Source organism: Geotrypetes seraphini, chromosome 12 (assembly GCF_902459505.1).
Source record: "Geotrypetes seraphini chromosome 12, aGeoSer1.1, whole genome shotgun sequence".
Taxonomy (NCBI): Eukaryota; Metazoa; Chordata; class Amphibia; order Gymnophiona; family Dermophiidae; genus Geotrypetes; species Geotrypetes seraphini.
This window is the reverse complement of record NC_047095.1, coordinates 39,620,895-39,634,065: the sequence shown is the minus strand read 5'-3', so window position 1 is coordinate 39,634,065 and position 13,171 is coordinate 39,620,895. Positions and strand designations below refer to the sequence as shown.

Here is a 13,171-nt window from a genome sequence, read left to right as displayed (position 1 = left end):
TCTATTTACAATGCATGTTAACGACAAAAGAAGTTAAATTATGCAAATCCCATTGTTCTCAATGGGGCCTATTTACTATTAAACTTGAATTAACTTGTGATAATCAGTTTATTTATTTATTGGGATTTATTATCCGCCTTTATGAAGGAATTCTCCCAAGGCAGTTAACTCAGCTTCAAAAATACAGCCCTAAGGCTGGATATAAGTAATACTTACCGACACCACCAGCGACAAGGATTTTCCCGAGGAAGAGTAAAAAATCTGTGACTTTATCCAATACAGCAACCCTGTGCAAAAGAAATAGTATAAACCTTGAAACACGAGGTTTTCATACAATGAATTAAAAGCAGGATCTCATCTACAGGCTGACAGAATTTCAGTTTCAGCGCAAAAAAGAGCTCAAAATCCATATTTGACCATATTGGTGTATTTTTGGCTTGAACCAAAACTCCCCCTTCATTACCGAGCAAAAGTACAGCCTTTCCAACACCCCCACTCCCAGAAAGCCACCCACCACCCTCCCACCTTGTGTATGCCCACCCTGGGCCTACCTTAGAAGCCCTGGTGGCCTAGGCAACCATATGTGTGAAGGAAACAGGATTAGGAGCAACTGGAGATCACTCCTGCCTTAGTTAGACATCAGGGATAAGCTAGGCCCAGGGAACGCCTAAGGGTGGGGTGAAGACATATCAAATTCCTGTTCTAGCATGAAAATATACTGAGAAGCCAACACTTTGTTCCCTAGTGATAGGATCCTTTCTATCAAGGCTGAGAGAACAAACGAAAGACAAATGTTTCAACTGAAACACCTGTTGAAAAACCAAATGAAATACCAATTTCACAATATAAAGCTAGTAATGGCTAGCTCTAGACCAGGCTAATCCAATCTTTGGCCCTGGGGCCAGAAACCAGCCCTTCATGTGATTTTTCTGGCCCTTGGAAGCTTGGTAATTCATATGGTGCTTATAGCAAGCTTCATAGGTGCCTACTTTTGAAAATGATTGGGGGTGCTGAACTCAAAACTCAAAATTCCCCTCACCCAGGAAAGTAACCAAAATACATCTGGTAGTGAATGACCAGCCTGTATCTAAATGTCAAGAGCACAGCAGGTAAATGTAGACAAATCAAAAGCTAGGTTTCTGCCACTCTTCTTCCCCTCACAGGTTGTCAGCATCATACTCTCTCTTTCGCTCTCTCTCCATTCAGGACATCTACAGCACTTTTCTCCAAGTGGTCTCTCAGCCCATCAAATACACTACAATCTTTTTCCCTTCAATTTATTTTTTTTTAGTTTCTTCTAATTTCTTTTTCTTCCTTGTTCCTCCTTCCCTCCCTCCCTAATCCCTCAGCACTTTTTTTTAATTTTTTTCTCCTTTTGCACAGGAATAATTTGATATTTTATATTTGGGAGCAGGGAGTTTAATAGCTCTCTTTCTGCTCCACTTCCAAAATCTTTTTAGCCTGCTCTGCCTCTCATTTTTTTTTCTTTCAAGATGGCACCTGGTTAGGCTGCAAGTTGCAGCGCCTCCTGCCTATTTGTTGTTATTTTTGCCTTCTTTCACTTTATTTTTACTGTTTTAGGTTATTTCATTCCATTTAATTTGGTTCGACTCTATATTCACTGAACCGTGCTTGACCGTTAACGGCAGAATTCTTCAACCTTGCTCGACTGCTGTGCTGTATGGTGGCCTGCTTTGGTGCTTCCATCTCTACCTGTCAATGAGGATGAGTGTGTGGAGGACTTGTGAGGTGCGGTGTGCCGGGAGCTCCTTCTGGTCTCTGCCTTGCTGTTGATGGCTGTTCCTCAGGTGCAAAGCATCGGGCCCTGTCCTTCTCGTTGGGGCAATGTCTTCCTTGGCCCACTATGCCCCCTGTCTGCTGGAGTCTAATTTGCATGCTGCGGCCCAATGTGCGACGGCAGGGGAGGTGCTGTTTCCTTCGGATGCCTCTTTGGAGTAGGAGATCGCTGCTCTTCCCTGACAATGGCCATGGTGTCGGGCCCTGCCCTTTCACATTGGGCGGGGGTCTGCTTCCAGTACTGATGCTGAGGTGTTGCCTCATTGTGAAGATCCCATCCCTGGATGCTTGCAAGGAGTGGAATTGGCCCTCTTTTATCTGGACTAAAAGGATTCCTCCCCCCCTCACTGACTGGAACTATGTTTTATTTCTATTTTTTCCGATTTCATTCTAATTTGTTAAGTTATGCTACACCCTGAATTATTCTTTTTATGTGTAAATTTTATGTGTAGCTGTATCTACATTGTACAGTGTACTACGTTACATATTGTATAACATTACACCTTTCCTTTCAGGCATTTACTCTCCTGCCTTTTTTGATGCAGGCTGTGGTCTGAAATGCTTCCTTTCTGCTTTATTTATCTTCTTTTCTTTTAGATACAGTTCATACCATTCACTTCTCAGGCACTTTAGCTTATATTGTGATCCCTATTTGGGACAGATAGGGAATTCTATGTGCCTTAATACCACATACAAGTGGTTCTATCAATTTTCAATTTTAATATTTTCTTCTTCCTTGTTCTGCCTATTTTTCTGTAACCGCATTGAACCGAAAGGCATATTGCGGTATATAAATAAAGAATTATGTTATGTATGTTATTTCCTCTTGACCCAGAGCAGGGTCTATTTTCCTAAGCTCCCCAGCAAACTCCAATGCACTTTTCCCTAACCAGTTGCTGTTTGATGCAGGTTTAGCTTGCCCATCCCTTCAATGCTTCTCACTTCTTACTTTCCTCTACAGATGAGACTTACTTTCCTTGGTAGGTTTAACTCATCTTTGATTTGTTAAAGTATATGGTAAAATACAACAAGCGTGTTTTGGCCCTCTGAATGTTACAAAATATAAAATGTGGCCCTGATAGAAAAAGATTAGACAAGCATGCTCTAAACTAGGGTTGTCCAACATCAGTCCTCGAGGGCTGAAATCCAATTAGGCTTTTAGGAATACCCCAATGAATTTGCATAAGGCACTTCCATTGTATGCATACTCATTTGTATGTATATTCATTTGGGAAATCCTGAAAACCTGACCTGGCGAGGGCTGAGGTTGGACACCCCTGCTCTAGACAAATACTGTATTAACTCAAGAGTAACACATGTAATAAGCCATGACCCAAGTCTAGTAATATTTTGTTCTTCAAACTATCTTGGGTGTAGGTTGCTAAATTGCCTTGTAGGGTATCAAGCCTTTTTTAAAGGGAGAAAAAGAAATCCTGTTTAGCAAGCTATGTTTAATATGCTAGATTTGTGACATGTGTTTGTTGGGGACTGCTCAATGTGGTTGCCATTTCTGTGAAGACCACCAAATGGCACTGACAGTATCGCTTTGGGCAGCAGCTTTGTTGCATCCTAGCTAGGGTTACCAGATTTTATGAATGTAAAATCCAGACTTGAGGCCCTGCTCTCAGGTCTACCCAGACCCACCCAAGTCACGCTCCATTCCACCCCAGCCCTGCCCCCCTAACCTCTTCTCCTCGAGCTCAGAGCCACGTTTGGAGGGCCTCTGAGCATGCACAGATGTGACATGATGTCACATGCATGCATGCGACGCTACCATGTTACATCTGCGCAAATGCCCTCCAGATGCGGCCCTGAGTGCGAAGCTTTTCAAAACACAAAGTGCCGGGTTATGAAAAGCCATATGGACGCCTGGATTGTCCTCTAAAAAGAGGGCATGTCCGGGTAAATCTGAACGTCTAGTAACCCTAATCCTAGCTGCTCCTGGTCATTTACACTCCTCCTTTTGCTGTTTGCATCTCCCAGGCAGAGTGGGTTAGGAAGGTCAATCAGCAGCCACACAAAATTCAAAGACAATTGTGCTGATAAAAAAATTTCCACCAAAACACCAGCTTGTTTAAAACTGTCTGAGAAACATATGTAGGTACTTCATAGCGCTGTTAGGAAAAGCCAGTTTGCAGTGTGAAGCAATAGTATTCCAAGCTTACCTAACTACATTCCTCATGAGCAGAAAGAATGCTTCCTTCGCTGAAGTACAGAAGTTTTTGCCATACAGAGCAATCTAAAAAAATAAAAAACAGAATAGGGGGTAAATTTTCATGGGACTGACATCTTTGGAGGGCAATTTTATTACACGTCAGCTAGACGGAGATAAAAAGGCACAGGTTTGTGGCCTACTTTGTAAAGACATAGACGCACACAATTGCCATTATAAAATACCAGCACAAATCCTGCAGAAATCACAGCTAAAATGAAGCCACATATATTAATGCTTGCTCAAAAGCAAACATAAATTTTTCTGCACAAAATATGTGCATATTTTATAAAGTCCTTTAAAAAGGTCCAGTGAATATTTCAATATTGCAGGAAAAGATCAAAACATTTGAGCTGAAGTGAAATAATTTTATAATAATGCAAGTACAGTGAAAACTTCAGGCTGAAGACAGCTGAAGGTGAGCAGCTAGGTAAAAGTTGTTTATGCTCCCTTGAAATAGTCCAGAGAAAACAAAACAAAACAAAAAAAACCCCCAAAAAACATAAAACTCTGTGGAGTGACGATGTTCCTAAATGGACTTTATTTGAAAGTGTCAAAGTTCCAAAGGTACACCGAAATTATCCACATAAAATAATTCCATCCACATAAAAATAAATCATCCACACAAGATCCTTAAAGAACCTAGTCCGCTAGGGATACAGGACCCAACACGGTCTTCTTCAGGGGTCCCTGGGGGTCCTATAAAGGTGAGTACGTGGGAAACAATTGTGTGGTGGTGAGCCGGAAGTGAGACACTGCTTGCATTTGCAATGGAAAGTCACTCCACAGTTTTTTGTTGTTTTTTTTTGTTTTCTCTGGATTTTCTTCTTTGTGGATATTTTGGGGTCCATTCCTTTTGTTTTTTCCCTTGAAATAGTCCACCTTTGATGACCAACATTTTTTTCAAAGAAAATCCCTTTACAAAGTTTTCAACAAATCTTTCAATTAAATTTTACATGGCTGAGAATGTGAATGGCCGAAGCGCTTATATATTATAAATAAATTAAAATGGAGCCCAAATTTGGGCTTTGAAAAAATAAGCGCTGAACACTATTCTAAAAACGGTGCTTCAAATTGGGCGCCATTTATAGAACAGCGCTGGGATCCTTGCCCAATTTTGAGTATGAGGATATTTACACACCAACTGAAACTTGGTATAATTTCTCATGGCTAAATTAGACACAGATCTCCTTTATTCTATAATACTGCACACATTTTGAATGGGTCAGTCTGCTACTGGCGGAGCTACACTGGTAGAGCTTGCAATCTAATCAACGGACAAGTAAGGGGTTAGGAAAGCAACCTTTCTTTTTCTATTGGCAAGCAAAACCGAGTCAGGCACACAAATGGGTGATTCCCAAGTTTGGGACTTCTCGACTGAAATTGTTTAAGTCTCTGGAGCAGCCCACTCAATCAAACTTAAGAGTTGCTAGTTTAGAAAGATACTGTCCAGTAGCACTTAACCATCCTGGGCCGAAACCAACCCTAAAAAGTGAAATGAAGTACGAGGAACAGTCACCTTGTATCTGGTACCAATACTTTTAAAAGGCTATTGATGTTCCAACAGCTCTAGTTTGATGAAATTATTCTATAAAAAGCACACCTAAATTCTGGGCATGTCTTGACCCGCCCAGGCTCCTCCCACAGCCTTGCCCTCTGTGGAGTTGCATGCTAGGAAACTTAGGCAGCCATGTTATAAAATAGTTTTATTGGGTGAGAAATTTACAAACTAGTGTCCCAAAATGGTGAAACATTCATCAAAAACAACAAATAGGAACACTATAAACTTAAAACCACTTTATAAACTGCCTAAAGGAGCTCAGATTCATGAGATGGTGTAAAGCACAGTTACTTACTGTAACAGGTGTTATCCAGGGACAGCAGGCAGATATTCTTGACTGATGGGTGACGGCACCGACGGAGCCCCGGTACGGACAATTTTAGAGTGATTGCACTCTAAGAACTTGGAAAGTTCTGGTAGGCCGCACCGCGCACGCGCGAGTGCCTTCCCGCCCGACAGAGGCGCACGGTCCCCAGTTATGATAAGCCAGCTAAGAAGCCAACCCCGGGGAGGTGGGAGGGACGCAAGAATATCTGCCTGCTGTCCCTGGATAACACCTGTTACGGTAAGTAACTGTGCTTTATCCCAGGACAAGCAGGCAGCATATTCTTGACTGATGGGTGACCTCCAAGCTAACAAAAAGAGGGATGGAGGGAAGGTTGGCCATTAGGAAAATAAATTTTGCAAAACAGACTGGCCGAAGTGTTCATCCCGTCTGGAGAATGCATCCAGACAATAATGAGATGTAAAAGTATGAACTGAGGACCAAGTAGCAGCCTTGCAGATTTCCTCAATAGGAGTGGAACGGAGGAAAGCTACAGATGCTGCCATTGCTCGGACTCTATGGGCCGTGACAGAACCTTCCAGTGTCAGTCCGGTCTGAGCATAACAGAATGAAATGCACGCTGCCAGCCAATTAGACAACGTACGTTTAGAAACAGGACGTCCCAATTTGTTTGGATCAAAGGACAGAAAGAGTTGGGGAACTGATCTGTGGGGTTTCGTACGCTCTAGATCACAGGTGTCAAAGTCGGTCCTCGAGGGCCAGAATCCAGTCGGGTTTTCAGGATTTCCCCAATGAATCTGCATGAGATCTATTTGCATGCACTGCTTTCAATGCATATTCATTGGGGAAATCCAGAAAACCCGACTGGATTCCGGCCCTCGAGGAGGGACTTTGACACCCCTGCTCTAGATAGTAAGCTAGAGCCCTCTTACAATCCAAAGTATGAAGGGCCTGTTCCCCAGAATGAGAATGAGGTTTCGGAAAGAAGACAGGCAGAACAATGGATTGGTTGAGATGGAATTCAGAGACAACCTTAGGGAGAAACTTTGGATGTGTACGCAGAACCACCTTGTCATGATGAAAGACCGTAAAAGGTGGATCTGCAACTAGTGCATGTAGCTCACTGACACTCCTGGCAGAGGTAAGAGCAATAAGGAAAAGTACCTTCCAAGTGAGAAACTTGAAAGAAGTGGTAGCCAAAGGTTCAAATGGAGGCTTCATTAAGGCGGAAAGAACCACATTGAGATCCCAGATAACAGGAGGGGCTTTAAGAGGTGGTTTTACATTGAAAAGACCCCGCATGAACCTGGACACCAGGGGATGAGCTGAGAGAAGTTTTCCATGGACCGGCTCATGAAAAGCAGTAATGGCACTGAGGTGGACTCTGATGGAAGAAGACTTAAGGCCAGAGTCAGACAAAAAAAGCAAATAATCCAACAATGTCTCCACTGCCAGGGAAGTTGTATCAAGATGATGAAGAAGACACCAGGAAGAAAATCTTGTCCACTTCTGATGGTAACATTGTAGAGTGGCTGGTTTCCTGGAGGCATCTAGAATGGAACGAACAGGCTGAGACAAAAGAGTATCATGAGAGGTCAGCCTGAGAGATACCAAGCTGTCAGGTGCAGAGACTGGAGGTTGGGATGTAGAAGGGTCTCCTGATGCTGTGTAAGCAGAGAAGGAAACAGAGGAAGAAGAAAAGGTTCCCTGGAACTGAGTTGAAGTAGAAGGGAGAACCAATGTTGCCAGGGCCACCTCGGAGCAATCAGAATCATGGTGGCTCGTTCCCTCTTGAGCTTGAACAAGGTTCTCAACATGAGAGGCAGAGGAGAGAACGCGTACAGGAACAGATTGGACCAGTCGAGGAGAAACGCATCCGCTGCCAGACGGTGAGGAGAGTAGAGTCTGGAGCAGAATAGGGGCAGCTGGTGATTGTGAGGAGCTGCAAAGAGGTCTATCTGAGGAGTGCCCCATTGAACGAAGATAGACTGTAGAGTGAAAGGATCGAGTGTCCACTCGTGAGGCTGGAGAATTCTGCTGAGCTTGTCCGCTAAGGAATTCTTTTCTCCCTGAATGTAGATAGCTTTCAGGAATAGATGGTGATTTATGGCCCAAGTCCAGATCTTCTGGGCTTCCTGGCACAAGAGGCGAGAGCCCGTGCCACCTTGCTTGTTGATGTAGTACATCGCCACTTGATTGTCTGTGCACAGCAGGAGGACCTGAGGAAAGAGAAGATGTTGGAAGGCCTTGAGGGCATAAAACATCGCTCTGAGTTCTAGGAAATTGATGTGATGCTTCTTTTCCTGGGCTGTCCGAAGACCTTGAGTTTGGAACTCGTTCAAATGAGCTCCCCATGCATAAGGAGAGGCGTCGGTGGTGATGACTAGTTGATGAGGAGGTAGATGGAACAGAAGACCTCTGGATAGATTTGAGGATACCAACCACCATTGTAGAGACTGACGAAGAGATGATGTCACAGATATGTGTCGTGAGCAAGGATCCGTCGCTTGGGACCACTGAGTAGCAAGGGTCCATTGAGGAGTGCGCAGGTGAAGACGTGCGAGGGGTGTGACATGGACTGTGGATGCCATGTGACCCAAAAGTATCATCATTTGCTTGGCCGAGATGGAATGTTGTGGAAGCACCTGCTGACATAGAGACTGAAGAGTCTGAAGACGGTTGGATGGCAGGAATGCTCTCATGAGGAGTGTGTCTAGTATCGCTCCAATGAATTGAAGTCTTTGAGTGGGGATGAGATGAGACTTGGGTAGATTGATCTCGAATCCCAGTATTTGTAGAAACAGGATGGTTTGGTTGGTGGCCAGGAATACTGCTTGAGCGGATGTGGCCTTGATTAACCAGTCGTCCAGGTAAGGGAATACCTGAAGGTGGTGAGAGCGTAGAAATGCAGCTACCATAATAAGACATTTGGTGAACACCCTTGGAGAGGAAGCAAGACCGAAGGGCAGCACCTTGTATTGGTAATGACAATGATTTATCATGAAGCGTAGGTACTGTCTGGAGGCCAGATTGATCGGTATGTGAGTGTATGCCTCTTTGAGATCGAGGGAGCATAGCCAGTCGTCTTGATTGAGAAGAGGATAAAGAATGGCTAGAGAAAGCATCTTGAATTTTTCTTTTACCAGATGTTTGTTGAGATCGCGAAGATCTAAGATTGGTCTGAGATCTCCCGTTTTTTTGGGAACTAGAAAATAACGGGAGTAGAATCCCTGCCCCTTTTGATCTAGAGGAACTTCTTCTATAGCGTTCAGAAGGAGGAGGGATTGAACTTCTTGAATAAGGAGGGTAGATTGAGGACTGTTCAAAGCAGACTCTTTTGGCAGGTTTTGGGGCGGAAGAGTCTGAAAGTTGAGAGAGTAGCCGTGGCGGATGATGTTGAGGACCCATTGGTCCTAAGTAATAAGTTCCCATCGGCTGAGGAACAGAGAAAGACGACCTCCTATAGGTTGAGGCAGGAGAGCAGATATAGGAGTACTGGCTATACTTTGGAGAATGAAGTCAAAAGGGCTGTGTCTTCTGCTGTGGAGGTGGCTTCACAGGTTGCTGCTGTTGCTGTTGTCTGGGAGGCTGACATTGTTGCTGCCGTTGACGCCTGGGTTGCTGAGCAGCTGCTGGTAATGGGCGAGCTGTGAAGCGGCGTTGATAGGCCGATTGCTGCCTAAAAGGCCTTGCTGGAGGAGGCTTTTTCTTATTTTTAAGCAGGGTATCCCAGCGTGTCTCATGAGCAGAGAGCTTTTGAGTGGTCGAGTCCATGGATTCCCCAAAGAGCTCATCCCCTAGGCACGGGGCATTGGCTAACCGATCTTGATGGTTAACATCAAGTTCGGATACCCGAAGCCAGGCCAGGCAACGCATTGCCACAGACATTGCTGTCGCTCTGGATGTAAGTTCGAAGATGTCATAAATGGACCTAACCATGAACTTACGAAGTTGAAACAGAGACGACAAGCAATGGTGAAAGGATTGTTGTTTACGTTGAGGAAGGTACTTCTCAAATGAAGCCATGGTGGTAAGGAGATGTTTAAGGTAGAAAGAAAAATGAAAAGCATAATTACCAGCTCTGTTTGCTAGCATTGTATTTTGGTAGAGCCTCTTACCAAATTTATCCATGGCTTTACCCTCTCTGCCAGGAGGGACAGAAGCATATACACTGGTTCCTGAAGATTTTTTAAGGGTAGATTCGACAAGTAAAGATTCGTGTGGAAGTTGAGGCTTGTCGAACCCAGGAATGGGAATTACTTTATATAAAGAGTCTAATTTACGTGGAGCCCCTGGAACCGTTAAGGGAGTCTCTAAATTCTTGTAGAAAGTCTCCCTCAAGATGTCGTGAAGAGGGAGCTTCAAAAATTCCTTTGGAGGTTGGTCAAAGTCAAGGGCATCCAAAAAAGCTTTAGACTTTTTGGACTCAGCCTCCAAAGGAATAGACAAAGAGTCACACATATCTTTCAGAAAGCTCGAGAAAGATGAAGTGTCATGTCTAGAGGACGGGTCAGGTACAGCAGAATCATCCTCATCTGAGGAACATTCACCCTCAGATAGAAAGGGTTCCTCTGAATCTCCCCACAGATCAGGATCCCTGACATGGGAAGTACGGTCCCGAGACTCTGGAGTAGATGGTTCTACGTGTCGGGTTTTGCGCACCGATTTACCCGACCTCATCGATACCGAGCCAGGAGATGTAATCGGTGGCACCGGTGCCGAAGTCTGCACCGACTGATGTTGAGCTCTCGGCTCCAGTGCGAGAACTGGTATCGATACCGATGAGGCTGAGTGAAGCGGTACCGAAACAGTGGAAGCAGACAGCACAGGCTGTTCCACTATCGGTACCGGTGGCTCAGTGCGGACCGGCACCGGAAGGTTCGGTGCCAGGATAGCTGGAAGGAGCTGTTGTAATTGCTCCTTGAGCTGCACCTGGAGGATGGCCACAATACGGTCATCAAGGGATGGCACCGGTACCGCCTTTTTCTTCTGCGGTGCCGCTCGACGCCCCGGAGATGAGGAGCCCGATGTCGAGGGACTCACCTCAATAGGGGCGGAGCGCTTCCGCTGGCGCCTCACAGTCGGCAGGATTGGGCTCACTGCACTCGAGACCGGAGGACGCTCCAGCAGGGAAGGCTTCTTAGCCGGCTTACCTGAATGCTGGGACGCCGGTGCGGTGTTGCGCGGCGTCGAAGAAGAAGGTGCCGACTGAACTGGTGCCGAAGCCGGAGTTGATGGAACGGGGTCGGACATCTCGGCACCGAACAGTAATCGCTGTTGTATTTGGCGATTCTTCAAGGTTCGTTTTTTAAGTGTGGCACAGCGGGTGCAGGTGGAGGCCTGATGCTCAGGACCCAAACACTGTAGGCACCAGTTGTGTGGGTCCGTGAGAGATATAGGCCGAGCACACCGCTGGCACTTTTTAAACCCTGGCTGAGGGGGCATGAAAGTAAAAACGGCTTCAGCCAAATCGAAGGCCGAGGCCTCGATGGTGGCAGAAGGCCCCGCCGGGGAAAAACCAAAAATGACGAAAAAAAATGAAAGTTTTTTTTTTTTTTTTTTCAAAAGTTAAAGAAAAGAAAAAAGGCAATAGAGCCAAAAAAGTTTACGCGAGCGGGAAGGCAAGTTAGAAAAAATTTTCAACAGCCGTTGAAAAACGCGTCTTCTTAGCTCCTCGGAAACTAAGAAACTGGGGACCGCGCGCCTCTGTCAGGCGGGAAGGCACTCGCGCGTGCGCGGTGCGGCCTACCAGAACTTTCCAAGTTCTTAGAGTGCAATCACTCTAAAATTGTCCGTACCGGGGCTCCGTCGGTGCCATCACCCATCAGTCAAGAATATGCTGCCTGCTTGTCCTGGGATAATGAACACTACCAGGGTAAAACCCTGATTAGTGTTTCAAATGTCTATCATTGCTCCCTTTTGGAGTTGTTTATAAAGTTGTTTCATATAGTGTAAAAAAATTTAAATAGAAGTACAAAAGTGTTTTACTGATTCACAACAGCTTTCTTATATTTTAAACTTTGAACTTAGTCTTTTTGAAAAAATTCAAGTAAAAGTTATCTTTCTGAAGCAGAATCTTATCTTGCTAAAGCTGGGTCTGACGCGTTTCGCCGAGACGGCTTCCTCAGAGAACCCGCTTCAACAAGTATGAACCGGATATTAGAGAAGTCAGGAGAGCTTTGAAGAATGCAGTTCTCTTTTTGATTGTCAACTTGTTGAAGCGGGTTCTCTGAGGAAGCCGTCTTGGCAAAACGCGTCAGACCTGGCTTTAGCAAGATAAGATTCTGCTTCAGAAAGATAACTTTTACTTACCTTGAATTTTAAAATATAAGAAAGCTGTTATGAATTAGTGAAACACTTTTGCAATTTTTTTTTACACAATATGAAACAACTTTATAAACAACTCCAAAAGGGAGCAATGATAGACATTTGAAACACTAATCAGGTAGTGTTCATTACACCATCTCATGAATCTGAGCTCCTTTAGGCAGTTTATAAAGTGGTTTTAAGTTTATAGTGCTCCTATTTGTTGTTTTTAATGAATGTTATAGAATAGGGCAGATCCAGGAGCAACTCCTAATTGCCGCCAATTATATTCTTGTTAATGAGGATCTGTGAGCCGTGCCCAAAATTGAGTGCCTAACCTTAGGTGACCTATACAGATTCTGGAGGACAGTGGCAACATGCAGCCACTATCCAAAGAGAAAAGCAGTTTTCAGTTGAGTATATCTTTGGTATTAATGCAATAACAACTTAAGTTTAATTTTTAAAGTTGGGTGAGAATTTTAATCGCACTTATGTGGATTTATTATAGTATTCAAAGACCCCTGAAGAAGCCGAGAACGTTGGCGAAACGGGTCCCGTCGGGCTGCTTATCATGATAAGCGCAGGTGTTTAATACTACTTATAAAACTGTCTAAGAAGTATTCAAAAAATATCCCAAGTTTAGCAGATTGATATAATTATGCATACAAAAGGTTTTTTGATCGATGAAAGAAAGCTTGATCTGCTTATTACTGATTGAATCTATTGTTATTAATCAGTGCAGGCATCTGAGATCTTTTTCCTCTCAATATAACGATATTCAGCCAAAGTTGTGTTTGTGAACCCTGTTGGGTGGATTTCTTTTACCACCTATTCATTCAGTGCCACCAACCTATCGAGATAGCAGCATTGCACACATCTATTTTCTTTTTTGCGTTCGTCAAAAGAAAACCCCCCAAAACACTTGTAAATCGGTCTTGATGACAATTGGTAATGAATGAATGTGAATATCATGCACCAACAATATTCTAGTGACTTAACATGACAGCGA

General features: G+C 44.2%; 1 protein-coding gene across 6 annotated transcripts in view; it reads right to left on the bottom strand.

The window, feature by feature from the left end:
* SLC44A5 (solute carrier family 44 member 5) overlaps window positions 1-13,171 on the bottom strand; it is a 163,336-nt gene that overhangs the window by 27,440 nt on the left and 122,725 nt on the right. For all 6 annotated transcript variants that reach the window (XM_033916758.1, XM_033916755.1, XM_033916759.1 and 3 more), the window contains 2 exons: window positions 3,963-4,036; window positions 217-287 (listed from right to left, as the gene is read on the bottom strand). In XM_033916758.1, the coding sequence (XP_033772649.1) occupies window positions 217-287; window positions 3,963-4,036 (145 nt within the window). The remainder of the gene's footprint in view (window positions 1-216; window positions 288-3,962; window positions 4,037-13,171) is intronic.